Consider the following 23,634-nt stretch of genomic DNA (forward strand, 5'->3'; position numbering starts at 1 on the left):
ATTTGGCATGGGTAGCGAGGACATGCAGCTGCCATCCCGACTATGGCTCATATCCCTTGGCAGACATACGTGGCGCTCGAGTTGCGCGCCAATGCGGTTGAGCTGCATTGCCCTGCAGTAGACAGCTTGACGTATGTGTCTTCCAAATAATATTGTTCGATCAATTGCGCCTATTATGCATGCATAGATACAAAGGAGAGTGACAAAGGAATCGCTATTGATTCTCCACCTGCACCCGAAACGACCGCTCCACTCCCAAGACCCCCGGGTTCTCCGATGTCAACCGATCCTCGCTGGTATTCCACGGGATGGCCACCTCTGGATTCCCGATGATCGTCGTGGTCACGCCGTGCGTCTCGTCACTGGTGGCGTCGTAGATGCGTCCGCCCTGACGGGTCTTCTGGGAGGCGCCCATGTAGGAGAGTGGGTAGCTCGACCTGGACGACCGCTCGCGGCAGAGGCGAAACAGCGGTCGCAGGGTAGTCAAGCTGCCTGCGGTGATGCCTAGCCCGGCCTCGACATTCGACCAGATGGAGATTTGATAGGTGGCGTATAGGAAATCGTGGTCGCGGTAGGTGGGGAGGAAGGGGATACGGACGATGACGGCGGAGCTGGCACTGTTTATGGGTTAGATCGACTGACCAAGGATGGACGCTGAATGGGGCAATTGGGGAACCTACATGCAGCCGAGACCCAAGATTCCCGCAAGCGCGAACTTGGTGCGCGCTGACATCTGCAAGTCCAGGATGATAAAGCACGGCAACAAACCGATGGTGAAGTCGGTCAGGGCCGCAATGGAACTGTACAGGTAGACGATCGCCAGCAAGGTATCCACGGACAGACAGCTGCCTTCACCAGGCTGACGCATCCAGAAGTAGCTGACCGGGCGACACTCGAAGATACTGAAAAAGAGGAACAGCATTCCCACGGCTACGGTCAAAGCCCCGGCCACATAGAGAATGATGGCGTGGGCGCGAACGATGGTGATGCGGAGGAGGGCGATAATGATGGAGATTTTGGCCACGACGCAGCTCACGATATAGAAATTCTGGCCCACCCACCAGCACTAGAAGAGGAGAAGTTAGTCCCGTCCGTCGATGGAGGAAGAGGGCGCAGACTTACCAACAATGACGTTTGCATCTGGTTCTCCTTCCCGATAAACCAGGCCGTCTTCTCCCCCACGCCGTAGTAGCTCCCCACAAAGATACAGACAGAGAACCCTATATACAAGCACTGGATCGCGAGTCAGGGGTGATTGATTTTGTGGGGGATCCACGTGAATGACCTACCAAGGCGGCCACCATGATCCCATCATCCCACCCGAACGCGCGCATGAGTCGTAACCGCACAAAGCATCGGAGAGAGACGGTGATGCACGACAATGCCAGGAATAGTGCGGTCACGATGGTAATGGCCTCTCTGCGGCCGTTCATCTTGCCGATCGTAACCAGGCGCGATCTGATATGCAAACACAGGTCAAGATCGCGGCTTCTCGACCATTCTCAGGCGCTTCAAAGAACTCTTGCGGATCGGTCGAGGACAGGACATATTCGACCGTCCTGTCGAGCGTTGAGGGGGGAAGGGTGGAAGGTTCCGACACGTAGGGGAGTTTGCGGGTCGCACGGAGTCCAACGAAACACTGATGGAGACACCGACACGCCAGGAATGACTCCAATTAATAAATACACGACGAAAGAGGAGCTCGGGAAAAAAAAAAAGAAGGGGAAAGGAAGCTTGGGAAAATGGGGAACCCCAAACGGGAAAAAGAAACCCGCGCCGAGGTCAGCCATTGGCCTCTTCTCGCACCCAGAGTTCAAGAAAAGTCTGACCAACATCAGGCCCACTGGATCTTGTGGGGAGAACCGGGTGAGGCTGTTAAATAGCTGGGTGTTCGGCTGAGAGCGGACCCGACTAGGCGGGTTCAGGCCCGAATTCAATGGTTTGATGAGAGGCCGTCAGGCATCAATAGCCGTGGAGTAATTGGGATCATCATCTCTTCCATGAGGACGGCGATTGAAGTGGTCTGCCATCGCAGAGTTGAGAGTTTGTTTGCAGCTGCAGGCAGAGTGGTCCGGTGTGGCGATTTTCTGTCAATAAACTTCGGCGCGCGGTGGGCTGCGGAGACGGCGACTGGCAAGCCCCAATCCAATGAGGACCGGGAACATCATCATGAGCTCACCGATCCCTCCCTTCTGGGAATATGGGCACGGTGGAAAGTGCCATGCGATGAGCGAAAACCACCACCACCACCATCACAACCACCTGTTCATGGACCCGCCCAGTGTAGATCCCCCTTTTCGTGCACCTAGTCGGCTACAGGTGTGGCCAGAACCTCGGTAAGAGGAAGATAGGGGTGTCAGCCCGTGTTGATGTTGAAGTTTCCCGTCAAAGGGTCGGATCGGATCCGAATCGTCTAGCAAGCTGGATGCCAGGGATGAGGAGGATTGATCAGGATTGATCCCTGGATGAAGTTCTCCAGGATCTTGCTGGGGCTTTGATGATCCTGGCAGTCACGGGGCGCACTACACGATGACTCAGCCTGTGCACTGCACAAGGGGATGGTGGGGATTTGACTTCCCCGATATATATGGATATCGACTCCGTATACGCCCATACGGTCTACGGAGTACTATATCTAAATCTAGAGCTCATTTCTGGCGGACGTGCCAGACTATCGATTTGAGTGGATCGCGTGGGATCCAAGCGAGTCGGGCTGGTGGATAAATGCGCTGCACTCGTGGAATATCCACCTCGTGCTTGTGAGATATCTGCCGTTCCACCAGTGAATCATTACGGACGGAAGACAACGCTATGTGAATTATATGGAACCTCATCTCTCCAATGTCAATACTCTCTCACTGGGCTCCTCGAGCTGGAGGCTGGAGGGATCGGCGGCAGAGGAAGGAAGCCATTTCGAGACACAATCCAGAAATATATATCCACTACTGCTTACGGCCCCCAATACTCTACCACATTCTGGAGGCACGGAGTAAAAATTGAATGAAATATTACGAGGTACAATGAGATTTTAGAGAAAAGAGACAGAAAAGAAAGAAAAGAACCCCACAAGCCTATCCCACCCGTGGTAATTGGCCGGATACATTGGCCCAGAACAGACTACAGACTACCTACCCCAAAAATATACAGTCTTCCCCCCTGATTGTCCATTTACCTGCTCTGCCACTGATATGACACTTGTGGATGAAGGCGATCAACTGGAAACATCAAACATGACAGGAGTGGTTGAACAGTTGAAACGCGACCGGGCTGGGCCCGCGGAAGAATGATAATCACCGCCAACAACCACCCAACAACAACAAACATCAACACTGCCCCAAGTGGGGATCCCCGTTTCTCCATCCACAGGAGTCCAGACTCCCCAGGATTGTCAACGTCTGGGTTTCTCACCAGAATGCCCATCTACGTCCTCCATACGACGGAGGATGATCGTCCAGCTCGTGTCATCTTCGTCCAGGCCATCACCCTGCTCCACGCCCAGACGTTTGGCACTCCACGGGCGGCCGTGCGCGTCGAGGTTGTCAACGCTCCGCGCCAGGGGTCGGAAGTGTGGTCAGAACATTATGTAGGCGCCCCAGATATAACCCCTGGTGAATTTGTTCTCCATGTACTAAACCAAGCATTAAGGGTGGGACGGGTTTTCAGGCCAGTGCCGGCCTGTCTAAATTTACCGACTACCTCGAAGTGAAGCTGGACTTCCGGGGGACGCGTGACGAGTGGGAGGATTACTGCCGCGAGATCGTCTCCATCCGCCCGCAGATCCGCTCCATCTACCTGCAGCGACTCGAGTTCGAGTTTGAGCGACCGGATCCCTCCCTCCTGGGCGGACTGGTGACGCCGCCGCGCAAAGGGGAAGGGAGAATGACGGGGATCGCCGCGCTGCGGGGACAGCTGGCCGGGGGACCGGTGTCGCGACGGCGATCCGTGGATGAGGAGTCTTTACCCCCGTATCAAGAGTGACAGAGGGGGCAGGTCCATCGGACTCCGTGTGTATACAACGATATAGACTTCTACCAATGCATTGTGATGATGTGACGACAGCACCGGACATCCCGCCTAATAGACTGACAGGGGACAGATGGCTGCGGCGGATGCCGCCCGCAACACCTGATTGACCAAGATGGGATCCGCTCGCAGCGAGCGACCCAGCTCGATCATACGACATGCGATGGACGTCTTTCAGCCGCCGATGGTGCCGATGGTGCCAACCACGACACGAGACTCTTCCCGTCGGTAGGAAAGTCAGAGCCAGGGCGGGGAGATATCCAAACCCGTCTTCAGCTGCTGCGCCCATGCAACAAAGGAACTGTCGTGCTCCTCCCGAAAGCGTCGGTCTTTCCGTTCCTTCACAATGTTGTTGTCGAAGAAGCAAGAAGCAAACCTTGTTGTGTTCCTGCCATTTGACGACGCGCCGTTCCGCGAAGCTTTGGCCGCCGCTCACCCAAATTTAGTCTTTAGGGTAGGGTAACGACAGCCGATCTGAATGGTGCTGTTGGGCTATAGGATAAAGCAATCGTGGGGATGGTTTTGGGCTCATAATATTCCGGATTAAGTGCGACTTCGGATAGGAATGTCCCATCCGATGACATCTTGGAAGGCTTTCAGTCTTTTGAACGCGTCCTAGGACGCTGATTTGACGAATATATTTCTGGCAGCCGTACATCCGTCGCATAATGTTCATAGCTGTTGAAGTATACCACCGGACAGAGATGCGCCAGCTGTAGCAGTGTCTTTCACTGGATGAAGTCGTCAATTATGGTGGTTGGGTCATCTGTAGTGCTGCCTGGGGAGATGTCCTAGGGATTTATTATATCGCACATTCCGACGATACAGGGAACATAATCTGGGCAATCGTTTGGCGAATGTACCAGTAGGGTTTCTAGTTTCCACAGTCGATCACTGCGCGGGTCTAGGTATGAGAAAAAAGTCCTGATAGGCTCGATGCAGCAGACCCCGTCTACAGGGGATTGCTCGATAGATCGGTGGGTCAACTCCGCTGGAGTGCATAAAAACAACTCGACTCGCTGATCGAAACGCAAATTATAAGCGTTCTCTATAAAATTTCCGGAATATTGAATGGGAATCTTTTCACCAGTGCATTGACAACGACGACATGCGTGCTATAGACTGTACTAATCGAGAGATTGCGTCTCTAACCCATGGGACCGGTGCTACCTTTCCACTTCAATGATCCTACTGCACCCCGGTCAACTCCAGGCTGCTCATGCAACTTGCCGTGGAGGGCGAATGATCAGCCAAGAATTACCGATCTGGGCGTTCCGCCCCGCTGGCGGCAGCGTTGCCGGATTGGGACATTCCCGACAGGGCGGGATGACCTGTGACCTGTCTCATCAACATTTCCACCCTGATTCAACGCCAACATAACTTCTAGCGGTCAGGGCTTTTGCAATTATAGAAAAGAAATCAATCTCTTCAATTGCAAGTCACCATATCGCCGGCAAGATGTTTGCCTGGTAAGTCCACACTTCCATCAGACGTCATCCGCCCGGCGCACTGACAACAAACAGGTATCAGCGCAGTCTTCTGCAACGCCCGGTTTTGACCCAGAGCATCACCACCGCGGTATGTCCCATCGGGAATTTCGCGTGATGACAGTAGACTGATGGGCAATAGTGTCTTTTTGGCTTAGGTGACTCCTTAGCACAACAAGGCGTTGAGCGCCGCGGCCTCGCTCAGCATGATGTAATTCGTACAGGGCGAATGGCCCTGTACGGCGGCGGTAATCTATGCCCCTTAATATCCCACTGCACCTCGTCACACAGATGAGTACTCAACTTCGAAGGATACAACTGACGCAAAGACAGTGATATTTGGTCCGGTCGCGACCAAGTGGTTTCAATTTCTCCAACACCGCATTCAACTGTCTACTCCGGGCCGCACGCTCGTTGCGCGTGTCGCCACGGACCAGCTTGTCTGCGCGCCCACCATGATCGGGGTCTTTCTATCAACGATGTCGGTCCTGGAGGGTGCCCACCCGCGCGAGAAGCTGGAACGCACGTATTGGGACGCGCTGCGAACGAATTGGATGGTCTGGCCGGCGCTGCAGAGTGTGAATCTGTACCTGGTGCCACTGCAGTATCGTGTACTGGTGGTGAATATCATAAACATTGGTATGTCTTTCATCTCTTCTCGTCTCTTCCGACTCCGACTGTGCTAATCGTAAGGGGGTTAGGATGGAATTGCTTCTTGAGTTTTCTCAACAATGCCGAGTACGATGAGGAGCCACCGGTTGCTTGATCGGAATGGCCCAGATGGTTTCCTGTCTGAATCGCGTTTCATGTCGATTAGAAAGCGTCCGATATTTTGCTTTTGTATGATAGACAATAGTTTAATGCTGCACTCATACTCGTGTCCCCTTCTAGATATCTTAGCTGGCTAGATCAAGCGTTAGCCGTCCGACCAGGTATTACGTATGAAGATGGCACCATGGATGAGGATGATGGTTAGTACTGATCATGAGGTGAGAACCGAAGACGTGCAAACAAACTAGCCAGAGGCTGAGATAGTGGTCACCTGATCGCACCGAGCTGTTTCGGTGTATTCTGATGATTTCAACTCTTCTTTATTTCTTCTTTCCCATCCCTAACCACATCAACCTTATCATTTCCATCCAGTTGACCCCTGCTTCTTCCTGGCGGGGGCTCCGAAACATTCAACAAGCAAGAGGATAAAGAAGACAACTTTCGAGACCAAGCAGCTGCCAATCTTCCTATGGATCTCCGACACCTCAGCACCTCATGGGTGTATAACGCAAGGCATCGTGATGCTCTGGGCTCCCAGAGACGGGATTCTGGACCGAGATTCTACAGCTAAAAGATGAGTGGAGATCATTCGAGACCGTCTGATTGGCCTATCGGGCAAAGACAGTGGATCCAGGACGCTACGGCCATTCCATCCGATATGATATCTCCCCAATTTATCGACTTCATCGGGTAGGAGAGCCGGTCAGATAGGTGATTATCATATCGGGATATCAGTTTCTGCCTCCGCAGGCAAGACAGGGTTCCCCGACAGGAACCGGGGTGCTAGTGCGGAGAGCTCCAACCGATAGCAAAGAACAGGAACGATGTGATCGACCAGCCACATGCCGTTAGGGTCTGGTGCCCATGACCCCGTTATCACACGAAATTACCCCGCATGAGTTTCTGGAAGAGCCAGCAGCACATTCAAATACGGTGTTTTGACTGAGAGATTTTATCTCGAACCTCGTGGGATCTCTGGCCTATCCGAACATCAAATCACTGAGACACCTGCGATGTCGCCCAAGGACCTCACAGGAAAACGCTCCCTGAGGACAGGCAAGCGTATATCGAAAGCGTGTGTTTTTCATCCCAGGAGGTGGTCAATATCCCCAGCTAACCATCATGCTACATACGACAGCTGCAGAAGATGCCGAGACCAGAAGATCCGATGCTCAGGCTCGCACCCCTGCGACCAGTGTAGCAAACGGAATTCGGCTTGCCAATTTGACAGCACGTCACAACGGGTTCTTGTCACTCGGAGGTAAGTGTAGAAGACAGACCTCTCTGTTTTCTCGCCTAATGATCCATTGCCTCTTCTAGATATATTGATAGTCTTCACGAGCGAATAGCGTCTGTCCAGCACCGCCTTTCCCATCATGCCTCCAGCAGGTTGACTTCGGAGCGACGGGAACACTCGACCAGTGAGTGGTAGTAACATCCGATCAGCGTGGATACCCTACTGAAACAATGTCCAGGTTGTGAGGTGCAATCTCCAGAGCCTGAGGACAGCGACCAGAATCAAGGTTTACCACCGGGACATGCGCCCCTCAAGTCGTCTGGGATACATGGCGGGAGGGAACCGAAAGCCCCTCTTACGAATCCTCTGGCCTTTCATATCACCGATTGGGCAACAGGCCCTATGGGCAAACCGCGTGCGCTACTCCCGATCCACCATCGCCGGTTGAGCTGCTACTGACCGTCATTGTAGTATTCATGGGCACGTCGTCTACGTGGGCCTTCGGTCGCCGGGTGTTAGGGATGACCCATATGCGACTGACGGGCCTACCGCTGACGCCCGATCCAGACAAATTGCTGTTTGATCGGCATGTCTATGACCCCGGGTGGGATGGAAACAAAGCCAATACTCCTAGTAATGTGTTTGATGTCTCAAACCTTCCGACGGCCGATTTTGCCCGCTATCTTATCAACTCAGTCAAGTTCCACTGCGGTCACCTCTTCTATCTTTTTGAGGAAGAACCGTTTATGAAACAGTTTGCCGCCTTCCAACAGAACCCCGCGGAAAAATCGCGTTCTTCGCCGCTGTGGTTTTGCCACTACTTGCTAGTCCTTGCATTTGGTAAGGGTTTTGTGGTGCAATCGGTGCGATCGCGAAGTCCTCCGGGGTATGATCACTTCACCCAAGCCATGCAATGTATGCCTGATCTCACTTTCTTTGACGGCGACCCAATCGAAATGACGCAGGTACTCTGCTGCGCCGCGCTCTACCTGCAGTGTCTTTACAGACGTGGACCAGCCTACCGCATGGTAAGATAAACGTCTAATCATTCGAGCAATTCCTTTTACCGCCATACTGATTCCTGTAGCTGGGCACGGCGCTACGCTGGGCTCTAGAGCATGGCATGTATACCGAAATGCACGGGCTCTGTCTAGATGAAGCATATGTACAGCGGTGCAGCCTCGTGTGGTGGACCATCTACACGCTCGAACGTCGGATGTCGTCTCTGCTAGGGGTGCCGATGGGAATATCGGAGGAGAGCATAAGTGCTTCGTTTCCCTCGATATCCCAAGAGATCCAGGGCGCCAATGTGCTCGAGATGCAAGTGATGCTGTGTCAGATCTTGGCAAAAGTGGATCTCAGTGAGTAGGGAACATCCGGCACGCTTCGTGGCTAATTCAAAATAGCTGTGTACGGTAGCGATGGGAAACTTGACAGTCGGTACCTGAGCGCCACGCAGTCCGTTCTCCGCGATATCGCCAACGTGACCGTACAGCTGAACGCTTCGTTCGATTTATACGCCAACGGGTCCATGAGTGGCACTTCGCGGATCTCGGCGCATTTGCATCTGCTCGAGCATCAGGTATGACAGTGCCGAGCTATGTGCTTTCTGATGATATGCTCATCCCATTCAGTGCATCATTCTTACGACCAGGCCGCTTTTGTATATTTTCCTTCAGTCGAAGCTGGGCCAGTCCGATCCGGCACTCATGGAATGGCTGCAATCCGCGACGGTCAAAGGTCTGCTCCATGCATGCGTGGAGTCTGCCCAGCAAATTCTCCGGATTCTATCCAACCTTCTCGAACAGGGACTCCTAGGTAAGTGTCTATTTTGACCCTTAAAAAAAGGCCCTTGTGCTGAATGTGTCTCCTCAGAAACATTCCTTCCTTTTGACATGGACGCGGCATTCATCTCCACAATCCCTCTCATGATGGCCGCGACAATTGATCAATCACTGCTACAGGACCATTCACCCTGGTCCCAGCGTGCCTACACCATATTGGAAGATATGAGCACCCGCGGCAACATCTGCGCCCGACTGGCGCAGTCGGAGTTGAAGCAGTTGGATGACGAGCTTGCTCAATTATTCCTGAAGAACAATGTGCCCACGGCCCTGGCGAGCAGTATTCGTGGACCTGAAGATGGCAGTGGCCCCATTCAGATCTTAAGCCCGGGCGCTCCTGATGGCTATACCCAATCGCTTGAGCTGGAATTTGCGGACAGCTTTCAACAGCACTATGAACTCAGTCCCGAGCAATTAATGGAGCTGGCTAACTCATTGGATTTGAACAGCTTGACCTGGCCTCTTCCGTCAATGGATGACATCCCGGCCCATGACCTCTAGACATCACAAGATCAGGGCGGGTGTTACTATAGGTGTTCTGTCTGCTGTAGCCGTGACCTAATCAATATCATTATGAGGTCGTTCATCTACTGACTGTTTAAAAATGCGGGCATTGGAGAACACCCTCGACAAAACCCAACAATAGATGTAAAAGAAAATTTGATCAACGAACAGGTATAGTGCATACTACAACCAATGGAGTATGCGAACAAGATGATAGACACGCTAGGAAGTTAGGCTTTCTTAGCTAGGCTGCACCTTTATTGACGGTCAGCCTTGTCAGCCTATGCTTCCAACTCAGAAGGGTTCCCTACCCCACCGTTCCAACTATGCTTAACACCATCTAATACCTGAAGAAAAAAAACCACCCACTCATTCCAACATGCAGGAGAAGTTCTTCAAGCTGGGGATGCGGGCCGATTCTAGACCGTCAGATACAGAAGGTTCCGCTCTCCAGCGCGCCGCAGTGAAGGGCGACGCGAGCGCCATTGCGAAGTTGGCGAGAGACGGCGTCGATCTAAGTGCTCGTTTAGACAAAGGATGGACGGCATTACATATCGCTGCTGCGGGCAACTTTCCCGACTTCGTCGATGGACTACTTCAGTGTGCGGCGAAATGGCAGATGAGCATCGAAGATGGTTCAACTGCGCTGCATATGGCCGCTGCAAATGGCCATCACAGAGTCGTCGAGGTGCTATTGCACCATGCAGCTCGAGCCAATGTGAAGCGAAGTAGTGATGGGCTTCAGCCCCTACATATTGCTGCCGGTCGGGGTAGGGAGGATGTACTTCGGGTGTTGATCGATGCCTACGCTAAGTGCGGGATGGACATCGACAGTACCGCGAATGATGGCGCGACTGCATTGAAGTGTGCATGTCACGGCGGGAATATTGAGTGTGTGAAGATGCTGGTGTCCGCAGGTGCCAATGTCGACGCTATTGTCGATGATCGCGGTCGCACCCCGCTCATGAACGCCGCCACAACCGACAAAGATCAAGTTGCGCAAGTTCTGTTAGATGCTGGTGCTGATATTGATCGTATCCATGATACTGGGATCACGGCGGTGGAAATTGCGGCATTCTCGGGAAGTTTGAACATTCTGCGCGTTTTGATTTCAGAGGGCGCCAACCTCGATCATATGGACAACCGAGGATATACGCCGTTACACGCAGCGCTTGTGGGCCAGCATCCTGAAGCTGCTATGCTCCTACTCGAGCAACGGATCAAGGTCAACAGGGCCTATGGGGAACATGAGTGTACGGCCCTCCATCTGGCTGTTTCTGCAGGCTATCTCGACGTGGCGGAAGCCCTGATCGGCAAAGGGGCCGACATTGATGCGTGTGACGCCGACGGTGATACGCCACTCCAATGGGCTGTCGAAAGGGGGTCTCTGGAAATGGTCAAGAGTCTGCTCCGCAACGGGGCTCAGATCAACAAGCGCAATGAGAACACCGACGAGGTGGTGTTACATTGCGCCATCAAATGTGGCCATGTCAGCATGACAGAGTTACTGCTTGCCCGCCGAGCGGATCCATCATTGATCGACCTGGATACAGTACAAAGACACGAATCGGCAGACGAAGAGCAGGTCGAGACTTGTAAGGTCCTAGTCTCCACAGCCCCTTCTCCGGATGACATACCCGACATTGGCGACATTGAACTTTCGCCGCCCCCGAAGCAATCGCCCATGTCCACTGGCGCAGAATACCGAGTGAAAGACTCTACAGACACTACAGGATCTGAGTATAGAGAGGCAGATATCAATGATCGTATAAGGCATCCGGTGCTGCACATACCGTCACAGATAGCAGCGCAAGATATCATCTCCAAATTTGGAGGCAGTGTGGAGCACATCGGTGTTACGTGCGACGGGCCTCTGTGCAAGACGAAGTCGGGGAGCGTCAAAGGAGCCCGATTCAGGTGCTGCTGGTGTGAAAATGTGGACTTTTGCTCAGGTTGCATGGCCAGCTTCCACAATAATCATCATCCTGACCACCCCATGATACACTCCCAAATACCGACCGAGTTTCACACTGTAAGGGAGATGGATGATGTGTCGAAGCGGTCTTGCCTCGAAGCGTGCGGAGACCCGTCAGTTTCTATAGAAGATTTGAGTCACATTGTCTATGCATTTCCAGATAGCGAATCTCTGCAAGTGCAACTCATCTCTACCGAGCACCACCTGCAGGACGAGGAAATTGAGCGGCTTCTGCAAGGTTTAGGCCCCGCCGTGTTCCCAGTTGTCAGATCCACGCTAGAAGAGAGCGTCTTTGCGGGCGTTGGCAATCGCGACATCATCAGAGAAGGCGATGATAAGCCAGGGGCCATGTCTTATTACAAAATTGACGAGGCTGGCAACGTCCGCATGAAGAGCTACCACAAAGAAATGACTCAAAATACCGTCCGGGATGATGACGTTGTTCTGCACCACCTAGACCCGGAGCTTTTAACAAGGGTTCTGACGGGAAAGCTCCGGTTCTATGATTATTCCGAAGACAGAACGTTGATAGACTGGGCGTGGAAGGGTCGCCTTGTCACTCGCTTAATTGATATCAAGCCTGGAAATTTCGACGACAAGCTCGAGATTGACATCAGGGTTGTCGACTTGGATAGTTGGCCCACATATGAGGCTTTATCCTATACCTGGAAGGAGACTGCTTACGAAAGGGCAATTGTACCCTCTTGGTCGCGAGAGGATGTGGAAACAGCTCGAAAGATGGCCAGGATTCTTCACGGCGTATACTGTAAAGACAGATTCGGAAATGAACGATATCTGACAATCAACTGCGGACTTCGGGATGCGCTGAAGCAAATGCGCCATCCATCAGAGACCAAAACCTATTGGATCGATCAGCTGTCGATCAACCAGGGAGATTCTGAGGAGCGAAGGTTTCAAGTTACAGGTATGATGTGGTTTTACAATCGAGCGCAGCAAGTGACGCTGTGGGTGGGCGACGAGGATGAAAGCACCAGGGATGTCTTCGACATCTTTCGAAAGATTGCCCACCGGTTTCATAGCCAGGGGTTCTTCCCTGGCCCCGACGAGATGCTGGCACACCCGGGGCTACAGCTGCCTTCGTTCGATTCGCCCGTCTGGAGATCGGCAGTAGGCTTTTTCAACCGTCCCGTGTTCAATCGCTGCTGGGTTACTCAAGAGGTTGTCGCCGGTCGGAAAGTCATGGTTCGGTGTGGGGAGTTTACTATAGACTGGACTGACCTGGCTCCAGTCGCTCAAACTTTCAGCCAGCGCTCATGGCTCAACAAATTACCACGGGACAGCCTGGAAATCTCCGCGGCGACTCTTCTCCTTCCACCCAGTGGCTCTGAAGAAGAGGAAGCCTGGCCCGGCGGTCTCCCCTCCGTGGTCATGATGAACGGTCTCCGCGAAGACTTCCAGATGCTGAAGATAAATTCGGTAGAAAACCTACTGTACATGACCAGTATATTCCAGGCACAGGACCCCCGGGATCGAATCTACTCTGTTCTTGGACTTCAAGGTGCCAATATCAGTCTTAGCGATGCCAGAGTGGTCGAACCGGACTACGAGAAGCCGATGGAGGATGTCTTTGTCGACGCCGCCAAGGCCTGTATCATGCAATCATCTTCTCTGACAATATGCGGCCTCAAAGACTGCGCATCTCCCCAATTGCAGGAGAGCCTTCCGTCCTGGGTGCCTAATTTCGCCACAACTGCCCTCACCTCTACGACCTCGTTGTGCCGCCCTGTACCACTTCGTCCGTATAACGCTTGCGGGGACACGTCCCTCGTGGCAGCATGGCCGTATGAGGAACGGCAGGACCTGCTTGTTACCTCGTCATGCAACATCCAAACCGTCGTCAGTGTTTCCGATGATGTACCTTGGGGCCAGGAGGCCTTGACGGGCATCGTTTTGGAATGGACTAAATTAGCGAGCACGGTCGGGCGACAGTATCCAACGGGTGAGTTTGCGCCTGACGTCTTTGTCCGGACCTGCGTCGTGGACACGTCGGGACCCTTACGCCAGAGTCCGATGCCACGCGACTACCATGATTCATTGTGTCGGCTGTTCGAACGATGCTACACTCACTATGTTGCCCTGAAATGTGGCGGGCTTGATACACCAGATGATACTGTCCTTCAGGAATGCACCAATCCGCTGATAGCAACCCTCATTGTGGATGCATATCAGACGGAAAGCCCAGCGAACCGTGATGAAGCGGAGCCGAGTGGAACCGCTACTGCTGACAACACCGTTGGTGGGACCTCGTCCGGCGGGGCTACTGTCGATCCTACCGCTGTGGAGGCGTTGTGGCAGGCTTGTAATAACAGGCGGTTTTTTGTGACAGGCAATGGCTTCTTCGGTCTCGGGCGTCGGGATCTTCGGGCAGGGGATGAGGTTCACATCCTGGGTGGAACACCTGTGCCTTTTGTATTAAGACCGTATGCGGTCAGCGCTGATGGGTCGGGGGGACCTGATGAGGACACAAGGACTCCAACAGTATTGGACGTGATCGGTGAAGATGATATTAAGTTGTATAGAATGGTGGGAGAATGTTATATCCATGGATATATGCACGGTCAAGTCTCCACAAGGAATGATGTGGAATGGGAAGGGATTGGGATTTTCTAACTTCGTCCCGATCTGATGACAGGGATATCTAGTGAAACAACATCACGGAGAGATATGGACCTGTAGGTGGTTTTGTGTAGGGCACAGTGACAGAATGTCTGGCATGGCCATATAGTGAAGATTATACGATACATCCAATCCAGTCACTCAGCTACGAACCTTGCTGTCCTGTCACTATCTACAGGGGAATCATCAAACTGTCTGTTGAGATTCCTCCACCGACGACGAAAGATGGCTTACAAATGACTGGCTAGTGCTCACCCCTCCATTACTAACCACAGAGATTAGAAATCGAAGGACGTTCATAGTGAATAACAGTATCAACACCGGGGTTTAGATTTATCTAAACCCCAGCCGGTGACGTGGCGCTTAACTCCGGTCCGACCCCCGCGTTTGACTCTCTATAAATATCCAGACAATATCCAGACTGTCCTCAATCAACCCCTCATCAACTTCCTCATCGATCTTCAACCTCTTGGAGCTCCGTATCTATTTAGGCTTGACGTATATCTTCTAGAGCTGTCCATCATGACTGTCGATTCGATCCAAAAAGTCGCCATCGTGGGCGTACGTCATGCATCCATCCTCCTACCAGCCGCGATCATATGAGAAAGGAACTGACCATTTCAGACAACTGGTCGCATCGGTGGAGTCTTTGCCGAAGCACTTGTGCAGACCGGCAAACATACCGTCACAGGCCTGACTCGTCAAGGCAGCCATGGGCAGCAGCCCGACGGCGTGCGTCACGTCGAAGTAGACTATGACGACGAAGCCTCGATAGTCGACGCCCTCCGCGGCCAGCAGTTCCTCGTAATTACCCTCGGCGTCTATGTACCAGAAGAGGTCCATCACCGCATCGCTGTGGCCGCCGGCAAGGCCGGTGTGCCCTACATCATGCCCAACATCTTCGGATACCCGGTCTTGGAGCACGCCAAAAAGGACGAACAGGGCTTGAACAACGTGGTCCACGCCCGGGTCGACCACGTCCGCAGCAATGGCGTGTCGTCGTCGATTCGCCTCCCCTGCGGCTTTTGGTACGAGTGGAGCCTCGCGACCGGCGAGCAGTGGTTCGGCTTCACGATCAAGTCCCGCAAGGTGACGTTTTTCGACGACGGGCGCCGCACCCTCACGGTGAGCACCTGGGATCAATGTGGGCGCGCACTGGCAGCGCTTCTTAGCTTCCCCGAGTCCGGAGCGTCGCCGTCGGTCGCCGACTTTAAGAACCAAGATCTCCTCATCTACAGCTTCCGGGTGTCGCAGCGGGACATGCTCGATAGTCTTCACCGCGTGCTGGGGACGACTGACGACGACTGGGAGATCACGTACGAGTCTGTCGAGAAGCGAATTGCAGATGGCGACAAGGAAATTGCCAAGGGCATCCGGACGGGACGTCCCAAGGCGCTGTATGGGCGGGCGTTCCGGACGGACAATGCTACGGCGGACTTTGCGGATACGATGTCCACGGCGAACGAAGTTCTCGGGCTACCTACGGAAGATCTAGATGAGGCGACGAGGCGGACGGTGCAGATGGTCGAGGACGGTTGGAATCCCTTGGGTCTGGCGGTTTAATCCATGTGCTGCGGTTGTGTAATTATCTCATTTCAAGGGCCTGCGTGGACCGCGTTCGTCAGTCAAACAAACAAGCCTTCGATAATCGTTAAATTTAGAAAAGGAAAAATACGTTCTGTCTGACTTAGTTACATTAATGATATAAACATCACTCGCGCGTGGGTTTTCATCCCGTATTCATTACAGCGCAACTCCAATCCATGATAACTGCCTGCCCGTCCCAGGAAAATCCTGATATGTATGAGATCGACGGACCCAGAACCACCAACGCAGGACATTGAATAATAACAACATCAATAGCAATCATTGATACAAGTTGGAAGTTGAGAATAAAAGATTGAAATAAGGGAGAAAGTGAGGAAGTGAGGAAATGAGGAAATGATTGAATGAGTGAATGAGAAAAAGGATTATCCTCTCTACGAGCTCTGGCTTGAGGTCTCCGCCTCGATCCACTGAGAGAAATCGGGCATGGGATCAAGACGCTTGCGTAGGACTTTGACCTTGAAATGCCAGATGGCATTTCTTAGCTGGTAAGCAGCATGCACGCGGGTCGGCACGGAGAAGACCTGGTCGAGTTCCTCCAGGGTGAGGGCTATGACCGTTAGTATTCGCCATCTATATAGACCAGGAAAATACAAAAAGGACAGGATAGATCTTACATTTCGTCTCCGGGACGAACAACAAAACAAGGAATGTTCCCAAGACACACCAGGCCGCGTACCAGCAAAAGGCACCCTGGGGGCGGAAGGTGCTCTTCAACATGGGCCAGGTGAAGGATAAGATAAAGTTGAAGCACCAGGTAGTGGCCGTCGCCCACGACATGCCGACCTCTCGGACGTTGAGGGGGAATGCCTCAGCCGAGTAGGTGAAGGGGACGGGGCCTTCGCCGGGCGAGTAGAAGACCTCAAAGAGGTACATCCCAGTGGTGACCATGGCGACGCGGGCCTTGCTCTCTGGATTTTTTTCGTCGATCCAGAATGAGAAGCCGGTCCAGAAGAGGCAGAGTGCGAGAATGGGGAAGGTGAAAAGCAGCAAGTTGCGACGGCCCCATGTGTCGATTGTGAAGAAGGCGGGCAACGCGAAGACCCAGTTCAGGATTCCTGTGCCCATGGATGCCAAGAGGGCTTGCTTGATCGAGTAGCCGCTGTCGGTGAAGATGGTGGTGGAGTAGTATGCAATGACATTGACTCCACAGAACTACCGTCTACTTAGTCTCGCCTGAAGTGGGTAGAGGAAGAGGGAAGAAAAGAGATACCTGTTGCATGAACATGACGATCCAGCTGGCCAAAGTCGCGCGTCGGATACGCGGGACGGTGAACAGCTCCATGCACATCGTAAAGAAGTTCTTCCCCTGGTTGACTTCACGCTCCAGCTGTACCCCAACGTAGGCGTAGTACAGATCGCGGGCCGCTTGTAGGTCTGTGGGGCGCAGTGTCTGGAAGGCCGCGAAGGCCTTGTCAATGCGGTTGTGCTGGATAAGCCAGCGGGGCGACTCGGGGCATAAATACACTTGGATGCAGACGAAAATGGGGAGGACGACGGTGGACCCCAGCATGAGGCGCCAGGCGAGGTCTTTTTCGACGTCCATGAAAGCGACGCCCATGACGTTGCCCAGCATGATGCCAAAAGCCGTCCACATCTGCCACATCATGACGAGGGCACCGCGGATAGGTGCAGGTGAGCACTCGGCGGCGTAGACCGGGACTGTTGACGACTTGGACCCAATCCCCAGTCCCAAGACAAAGCGGGCAACGAACAGGTTGACCCACGAGTTGGCGACCCCCTCCCAAATAGACGCGACGGCCGCGATGAAGCATGACCAGAAGATGGTGCCCCGTCGCGCCAGATACCGATTCAATGGCTCGGTCAGCCAGCAGCCGAGAATGGCGCAAGCGAGATAGGGAGCGCCGACGACCAGACCAGTCAGGTAGTCCTGCATGGGCTTGTCGAAACGGAAGTTGGTATTGTTTTTATCTTCGGGGACGATGCCGAGTTGCTACCGATGTTATTGGAGAGCCTTCTCCACACACATAGCCACGGACGGAGTGAATCTGTCGCCTACCGTAAGATAGATAGCTTGCGCCCCGTTGTTAACCGTCTCGTCCATTCCCTGCACCGCCGCCGCTAGGGAGCACATGGCTGCGAGATTGTTAATCCCTGATCATTGAAACAACCAGTGTGAGAGAAAGATAGCAGCGCATACCGACCAGGAAGTACAACATCCACGGCTGGGACCACTTGTGGGTCCGCTCGCGGATTACAGCCTCCCTCTCGCTCTCTGTAAGTTCAGGAAGGGCTTCGGCGGCTCGCGGGCTCTGCGAGAGGAGGGCACCCTTACGGAAGGTGTCGCGATAGTCCTCTAGCTTGTGATCGTGGCAGAAGCGATCCACGTCGGCGAAGAGCTGGTCCCGAGGGATGCCCGCCAGGGGATTCTCGAATACCGCACCGAGTCGGTTGGCAGATGCGCCCTCGACATCATAGATGCCGTGTTTGCGGCCCTCGGCATGTTCAACCGTTGGAGCTCCAGAGGCCTTCCTCCCGACCTTATCCTTCTCGGTAGCCGAGCTCAGGGATTCGTTAACTTCCATGGTGTGGTATGTTGGAAGAGGGGTTTGTCCGTGGTAGCGTTTTTATCCAGCCCGAGAAGTGAGAAGAGTAGACTCGTCTCATGTTTGATTTACCATCAGTCCCCGTGGAAAACGGCCGCGGAGAGATGTGGGGAGTTCCACTGCATTTATGTACCCCAGGATCCACCGGCCGGTCCACCGATTTCGATGAATCCTACCTTGATTCGTCAAGATCGGTGCTGGGGGGTCAGCCATGAATTCCCCGATTGGCATCGCATGGGATGATTCCCTCATGGGATGCCATCCAAGCGAGTGGGCGGGACGCACCAGGATTGGAGGACCAAGTGAGCTATGATTAGCTCCCATGAAGGACGTGGAGGCCATCAAGTGAAGTACCACCCACGTCAGGATGCAACGGCCACGGGGTAAGACGGCATGGTTCCAGGATTCTAGACTATCGGCGTGGGAGAATAAGCATAGCAAGCTTTGCCCACCCGTTGGACCCGGTTGGGTCAGCGCACGCCCAGCGGATCACCGAACGGGGGGGGACGCCACTGACGGCTTGTGCGAGGGGGCCATTTTCGTCGGACCCATCAGACGGAACATCCATCGGATGCGCACGATGGATAACGGCTTGAATGTGACAGTCGGCCACTAGAATAGAACCGGGATACCCCTTTTAGGAACGGATGGCTCAGTGTCGGTTGGTCCGCCCGCCCGCTGATCCCACGGTTGAGCAAACCCTAAACCTCGTGGGATGGTCGATGATAAGCTTCTCTTTCAGAAACTTGTTGCCCGGAAGGATCCGGATGATCAATGAAGGTTTCGAGGGCTCTGTTCCAATTCTGCCAGTTAGGGTTGGTCTAGAAGCCCTACAAGTGCCTCCAAAGTTACCCTCGTCGACCAGGCGGACGCCATTGAGCCCTCTATCAGACTGAATAGTGGCTCTTTGTGCGGGTATCGATCAGGAGATCGTGGCCGCATGATAATTACATGCCAGCCACTGACTAAATTATGCATTGATGTGCTAGGGAACGATATGCACTTGCTAACATAGACTTGTTGGATGTCGCCAGCGGATGTGGAACATGACCACCTTTGTTCGCGATGGACTGGCGAAGACCCGCTGTATGAAATCATTCGGCCATAGGTGATCAGCATATTCTCCTGATAATTTGCTCCGTCGCAAGACCATGATTTGAGCAAATTGTTTGTTTGGATCTTGTGTAAATCAATGCTGTCAGCTTCATCCCCAACATAGGATCATTCTACGGTCCGCCTCTGGCTGATCATAATCTGTCCGACCGAATGGATGAACTAGTGGTGCTGTTCGTGAAGCACAGAGCAAAGAACGGCATGTCAGGTGGCTGACTTCCAAAACAAAGGGTCAACCAAAGGGGCGAGGGATAGGGGTGCATAACTGGGAATGATAGCACCTCGCTAAATTGATATTCCTTGCTCAGGGAAATCCTGACATGGCCTATTCGCCACAGTATGAGAGATCATCCGGGCCTGAATGGCATCAAGATCCAAGACGTGGCCTGGCGCCGGCTGGGACTGATCGGACATCCATGGCTCTAAAGTCACCTAGGCAGAGACCATCTCCCTGCCCGTACATATCGGATTGTGGATTGGTTAGAATCGTGAATCCCCGTAAGCACTAGTCCCAGTTGAACCTCCCTGAAGCGCCCATTCAGCCTTGCAGCACAGACCGTGCTTACCAGGCGGTGCTTGGAAGAATTACCGATGTCTACATCGGTCGGTCAATAAATTGACCTCCCATTACATCCCAACTTTTATCGTTCCTATCGATGCAGTGGATAAAGGACCAACATTGGAGCACCATGCAGTGGGCGACGGGCATGGTGAGGTTAATTCAGGCAGTATCTGATCCCGTGTATCGACTCGACATGTCTCGACTGATCGACCACGGATAGTTCCTCTTCGGAGTCGTCGTCCTCGGCCTCTCGGTCACACTGCTGCTCGGCCAGCATTGGCTCTCCCCACCGGCGGTCACCAAATATGCCATATTTACCGGCGCCTTCGGCATGCTCGCCGCTCTCGTCGGTGTCGCAGAACTCTACCTTGATCGCCTGCCTAGTTTCGTCACCTGGGCTGTCGACGGACTAGCCGGTGTGGCTCTTCTCGCGGGTGGAATTGCAAGTACCTCCACCACTATCCTTTTTCCCACATAGGTTTAATAGCTAACAGGACGACAGGCCTTTGCCGCCATCCTAGGGGGCGCGGATTGCTTCAACGTTCGCGAAACGAGCACGAACCAGCTGCTCAGTGGGGGATGTTGGGATTTCGAGGGCCGGAAGGGGTGTTGGCACATGGCCAACTTCGACACCGATGCTCTCGAGATGCGGTGCATGTCGGCCAAGGCCGACTCAGCGTTCATGTTCTTGTGTTTCGCAACCTCACTCGCTGCGATCGCATTTTCGGTGTTTTTGTCCCGGAAGGGCGACGGGGCCCTCGTTACACCCCGGCGCATCTGCAAACCTTTCCGTGTTGACGTGTTGACTAGTCATGTACATCGAATGATTCCCCGATCGGGGTTTACGGGACCATGAAAGCAAAGTAAATCCGAGGGGTCTATTCCTATCTGAGCTGCGCCACAGCCGTATCACCTGGGCAGCTTCGCCGACAGCTTTCCCAGCCAGCCGTTCTTGCGCGTCGCGCGCGACGGTGAAGTCTCCGCCCACCCATCTGGGGCTTTTCGCGTGGGAGACCCCTTCCTTCGCTTCCAGTTGAATTCTGTGTTGGTCATGTGGCCCGGACGGTAGGCGCGCCCGTAGAGTTCCTGCGCTTCCTCCTCCGTCCGGATCCGTAGAATATCATACGTGCTGGCTGCAGTCATGGCGGCGTCGCGCTCCCGGGGCAGAGTCGTCCGGTCGCCCACAACCTGGACGTTCACCCCGCGGGCGCGGAATCCATCTCCCGCGATCTGGTCTTCGGTTTCCGTGACGAAGATGGTGATCCGCGACGGGTCGACGGGGTAGGCGAGGAGGTAGTCCAGGGCGTCGGCGTCGACGCCGCTGGGGATGGGGCCGATCACAAAGCGGTGGTCGCGGGTGATGGCTGCGTTGATGGGGGCAACGTAGTGGGTCTTGAAGTATTCGGCCCCGGGGCCGGTGTCGATCGGGCCTGAGATGAAGGCCACCTCGGGCTTTGGCATGTTTGTGAGGGAAATATCGAAGTCGAGGGAGTGGGGTGGTAGTGGATTTCCGGTGGGACGTCAGGCGTGATCGAGTTTATTTATGGCCAAGGTGGGGGATATCAGCCTCGTCGGGCAGGCTTGCTAGGCAATGATGGCTAGAGACACCAACAAACCCCTGGATGGGAGAGTTTAGAGTCATCTGCGAGCGGCGGAGTGGCTTGAGCGTCGTAAAGTATTAGCCTGTGAGGCTAACAGGTACGATCGGCCATCGGGGGGGGTATTTCGGGAATGCGCAGTCGAGTGATCGGCGCGGATACAAGCCGCCGCGGGGAACCTGATGCGAACTCTCTTCTTCACCGACGCGGTTTTCTAGGTAGGCAGCCACCATGTCGGTCTCCCTAAAATGTATTGGAGTCATATCCATTGGAGAAATGGGCCTGGGCGTCGCCCGCCTGCTCATCGCCCATGGATATCGCGTGGTGACCTTTGTGGCCGATCGCAGGTATGAAACGCGCACAAGATATATCACCTGAACGATACAAGTCATGACTATTGACACCAACCAGCGCCACAACACAAAATCGGGCCTCGTCTGCGGGGGTGGAGGAGTGTCAGTCGCTACGTGAAATGGTGTGTGAAAGCGACTGTGTCTTGTCCATTGTTCCCCCCAAGGATGCCCACGACACCGCGCGACGCATCGCCGCAGAGCTGCCTAGTCGAGCAGCGAAACGATCTACGCCTTTGTATTTCCTCGAGCTAAATGCCGTCTCCCCGAGTAGCGCACGCGCGATGGCAGCGCTCTTCACTGCCACTCCCTCAGCCGCCGTGACCATCGATGGCGGAATCATCGGTGGTCCTCCCCAGCCCGTGGACGATGACCGCTGGAAGAGTCCCAGACTGGTGATGTCCGGACCCAGTCCGCTACCAGACGGTCAGCTTACCACCATCCTCAACGTGCGACACGTGTCGACCGAGATCGGCGCGGCGAGCGGTCTCAAGATGTGCTTCGCCTCTTTGACCAAGGGCTTCACCGCATTAGCCATTCAGTCCTTCACGTCGGCGCAGGGACTAGGGACGTTGCCGGAATTGCGCGACCTGTTGCAGGAACACTTCCCCGCGATGCTGTCCCGCGCCGACGCAGGCGTGCGATCCATGCCCCCCAAGGCGTACCGCTGGGTGCGGGAGATGGAAGAAATCGGAGACACCTTCGCGGACGAGGGGTTCGAGCGCGATCTGTTCTATCAGGTGGCACAGGTCTATCGCACCGTGGCGGATGATCCGATCCTGGGCCAGGAGCAAACCGGACAGAGAGAACGGGGTCAGACGGCGGAGGATGTCGCGGGGATCTTACATGGTGCGCTTTCTAGAGAGGGGGAAGATCCACAGTAGCATGGTCCATTACTTTGATCTCAAGTCTCAACCTGCTCGTAGACAGAAGGAAGAAGAAGTGTGAATGAGAAGTCGAGAGATTGGGAAATCAAGAGTGATTTCGGCCTTGTTTTGCTCCTGAGGCATAAGTGGGTGCCTGAAGATGTAGGCAGTAATAAGGCAGTGTTATTTCCTGTTCTAGACTAGCGTCACCCGCCCCTCGTGATCTCCATCTCCAACCCATGATCGCGACATCAACAGCTCATTCTCGTGATTGTCTTGATGGAAGACAGCTTCGACAGACAAAGAATACCACCCGCGCAAGAACCATCCATTGTATAGGCATCATAGGAATGGCGGTGGAGTCCGCCAGGGTTGACCATGGGATCCACCGTTACATCCGCGCAAACCCTCACATAGCCTTGTCGAAGAAAACCAAACTAAGCTCGCCTGGAACTAAGCTCGCCTGGGTCCTTACATCATCCACTCGCCGGTTAT

The 23,634-nt window shown here is 53.9% G+C and overlaps 10 protein-coding genes across 10 annotated transcripts; 7 read left to right on the top strand and 3 right to left on the bottom strand.

The window, feature by feature from the left end:
* Positions 1–214: 214 nt before the first annotated feature.
* P168DRAFT_242813 (putative integral membrane protein) lies at positions 215–1,433 on the bottom strand (the record flags this gene model as incomplete). Its single annotated transcript, XM_024833825.1, has 4 exons — positions 215–617; positions 681–1,066; positions 1,123–1,233; positions 1,290–1,433. The coding sequence occupies 4 exons, from the start codon at positions 1,431–1,433 to the stop codon at positions 215–217; spliced, it is 1,044 nt and encodes a 347-aa protein (XP_024689575.1).
* Positions 1,434–3,412: 1,979 nt separating this feature from the next.
* P168DRAFT_284548 (uncharacterized protein) lies at positions 3,413–3,978 on the top strand (the record flags this gene model as incomplete). Its single annotated transcript, XM_024836133.1, has 2 exons — positions 3,413–3,583; positions 3,646–3,978. The coding sequence occupies 2 exons, from the start codon at positions 3,413–3,415 to the stop codon at positions 3,976–3,978; spliced, it is 504 nt and encodes a 167-aa protein (XP_024689576.1).
* A 1,422-nt stretch (positions 3,979–5,400) lies between these two features.
* Positions 5,401–6,359, top strand: P168DRAFT_292901 (Mpv17/PMP22 family protein). The gene is made up of 5 exons (XM_024837694.1): positions 5,401–5,492; positions 5,547–5,601; positions 5,653–5,758; positions 5,844–6,149; positions 6,212–6,359. Exons 1-5 carry the CDS (start codon positions 5,482–5,484, stop codon positions 6,274–6,276), a joined length of 543 nt encoding a protein of 180 aa, XP_024689577.1. The 5' UTR covers positions 5,401–5,481; the 3' UTR covers positions 6,277–6,359.
* Positions 6,360–7,171: 812 nt separating this feature from the next.
* On the top strand, positions 7,172–10,054 carry P168DRAFT_334887 (fungal specific transcription factor domain-containing protein). The gene is made up of 8 exons (XM_024841701.1): positions 7,172–7,356; positions 7,602–7,706; positions 7,791–7,933; positions 7,990–8,546; positions 8,606–8,879; positions 8,925–9,100; positions 9,153–9,336; positions 9,394–10,054. The coding sequence occupies exons 1-8, from the start codon at positions 7,295–7,297 to the stop codon at positions 9,861–9,863; spliced, it is 1,971 nt and encodes a 656-aa protein (XP_024689578.1). The 5' UTR covers positions 7,172–7,294; the 3' UTR covers positions 9,864–10,054.
* A 3,105-nt stretch (positions 10,055–13,159) lies between these two features.
* Positions 13,160–14,643, top strand: P168DRAFT_57202 (uncharacterized protein). Its single transcript, XM_024842017.1, has one exon. The coding sequence runs from the start codon at positions 13,231–13,233 to the stop codon at positions 14,470–14,472; it is 1,242 nt and encodes a 413-aa protein (XP_024689579.1). The 5' UTR covers positions 13,160–13,230; the 3' UTR covers positions 14,473–14,643.
* Positions 14,644–14,921: 278 nt separating this feature from the next.
* On the top strand, positions 14,922–16,163 carry P168DRAFT_274544 (NAD(P)-binding protein). Its single transcript, XM_024835436.1, has 2 exons — positions 14,922–15,039; positions 15,103–16,163. The coding sequence occupies exons 1-2, from the start codon at positions 15,001–15,003 to the stop codon at positions 16,039–16,041; spliced, it is 978 nt and encodes a 325-aa protein (XP_024689580.1). The 5' UTR covers positions 14,922–15,000; the 3' UTR covers positions 16,042–16,163.
* A 1-nt stretch (position 16,164) lies between these two features.
* On the bottom strand, positions 16,165–18,759 carry P168DRAFT_292905 (sugar porter family MFS transporter). The gene is made up of 5 exons (XM_024837695.1): positions 18,245–18,759; positions 18,104–18,180; positions 17,297–18,037; positions 16,701–17,238; positions 16,165–16,633 (listed from the first exon to the last, which is right to left on the bottom strand). The coding sequence occupies exons 1-5, from the start codon at positions 18,627–18,629 to the stop codon at positions 16,458–16,460; spliced, it is 1,917 nt and encodes a 638-aa protein (XP_024689581.1). The 5' UTR covers positions 18,630–18,759; the 3' UTR covers positions 16,165–16,457.
* A 1,693-nt stretch (positions 18,760–20,452) lies between these two features.
* On the top strand, positions 20,453–21,181 carry P168DRAFT_321420 (MARVEL domain-containing protein; the record flags this gene model as incomplete). The annotated part of the gene is made up of 3 exons (XM_024840466.1): positions 20,453–20,473; positions 20,546–20,743; positions 20,828–21,181. The coding sequence occupies 3 exons, from the start codon at positions 20,453–20,455 to the stop codon at positions 21,179–21,181; spliced, it is 573 nt and encodes a 190-aa protein (XP_024689582.1).
* Positions 21,182–21,194: 13 nt separating this feature from the next.
* On the bottom strand, positions 21,195–21,977 carry P168DRAFT_292908 (uncharacterized protein). The gene has a single exon (XM_024837696.1). The coding sequence runs from the start codon at positions 21,784–21,786 to the stop codon at positions 21,235–21,237; it is 552 nt and encodes a 183-aa protein (XP_024689583.1). The 5' UTR covers positions 21,787–21,977; the 3' UTR covers positions 21,195–21,234.
* P168DRAFT_57240 (6-phosphogluconate dehydrogenase C-terminal domain-like protein) lies at positions 21,971–23,167 on the top strand. The gene is made up of 2 exons (XM_024842018.1): positions 21,971–22,270; positions 22,335–23,167. The coding sequence occupies exons 1-2, from the start codon at positions 22,155–22,157 to the stop codon at positions 23,155–23,157; spliced, it is 939 nt and encodes a 312-aa protein (XP_024689584.1). The 5' UTR covers positions 21,971–22,154; the 3' UTR covers positions 23,158–23,167.
* The last annotated feature ends 467 nt before the right edge of the window (positions 23,168–23,634 follow it).

Source organism: Aspergillus campestris, assembly GCF_002847485.1.
Source record: "Aspergillus campestris IBT 28561 chromosome Unknown P168scaffold_12, whole genome shotgun sequence".
In the NCBI taxonomy this organism is placed as follows: Eukaryota; Fungi; Ascomycota; class Eurotiomycetes; order Eurotiales; family Aspergillaceae; genus Aspergillus; species Aspergillus campestris.

Bases quoted from the DNA above. Each gene is read 5' to 3' on its own strand.
- P168DRAFT_274544 (XM_024835436.1), top strand. From the start codon at position 15,001: ATGACTGTCGATTCGATCCAAAAAGTCGCCATCGTGGGC. The intron at 15,040-15,102 runs GTACGTCATGCA...TGACCATTTCAG, and splicing joins AAAAAGTCGCCATCGTGGGC to ACAACTGGTCGCATCGGTGG.
- P168DRAFT_334887 (XM_024841701.1), top strand. From the start codon at position 7,295: ATGTCGCCCAAGGACCTCACAGGAAAACGCTCCCTGAGGACAGGCAAG. The intron at 7,934-7,989 runs GTGCGCTACTCC...CCGTCATTGTAG, and splicing joins AGGCCCTATGGGCAAACCGC to TATTCATGGGCACGTCGTCT. The intron at 8,547-8,605 runs GTAAGATAAACG...TGATTCCTGTAG, and splicing joins GTGGACCAGCCTACCGCATG to CTGGGCACGGCGCTACGCTG.
- P168DRAFT_57202 (XM_024842017.1), top strand. From the start codon at position 13,231: ATGATGAACGGTCTCCGCGAAGACTTCCAGATGCTGAAGATAAATTCG.
- P168DRAFT_292901 (XM_024837694.1), top strand. The intron at 5,602-5,652 runs GTATGTCCCATC...GATGGGCAATAG, and splicing joins CCCAGAGCATCACCACCGCG to TGTCTTTTTGGCTTAGGTGA. The intron at 5,759-5,843 runs GTAATCTATGCC...ACGCAAAGACAG, and splicing joins AATGGCCCTGTACGGCGGCG to TGATATTTGGTCCGGTCGCG.
- P168DRAFT_292908 (XM_024837696.1), bottom strand. From the start codon at position 21,786: ATGCCAAAGCCCGAGGTGGCCTTCATCTCAGGCCCGATCGACACCGGC.
- P168DRAFT_57240 (XM_024842018.1), top strand. From the start codon at position 22,155: ATGTCGGTCTCCCTAAAATGTATTGGAGTCATATCCATTGGAGAAATG. The intron at 22,271-22,334 runs GTATGAAACGCG...GACACCAACCAG, and splicing joins ACCTTTGTGGCCGATCGCAG to CGCCACAACACAAAATCGGG.
- P168DRAFT_292905 (XM_024837695.1), bottom strand. From the start codon at position 18,629: ATGGAAGTTAACGAATCCCTGAGCTCGGCTACCGAGAAGGATAAGGTC. The intron at 18,181-18,244 runs GTATGCGCTGCT...ACAATCTCGCAG, and splicing joins GATGTTGTACTTCCTGGTCG to CCATGTGCTCCCTAGCGGCG. The intron at 18,038-18,103 runs GTAGGCGACAGA...TAACATCGGTAG, and splicing joins CGCAAGCTATCTATCTTACG to CAACTCGGCATCGTCCCCGA.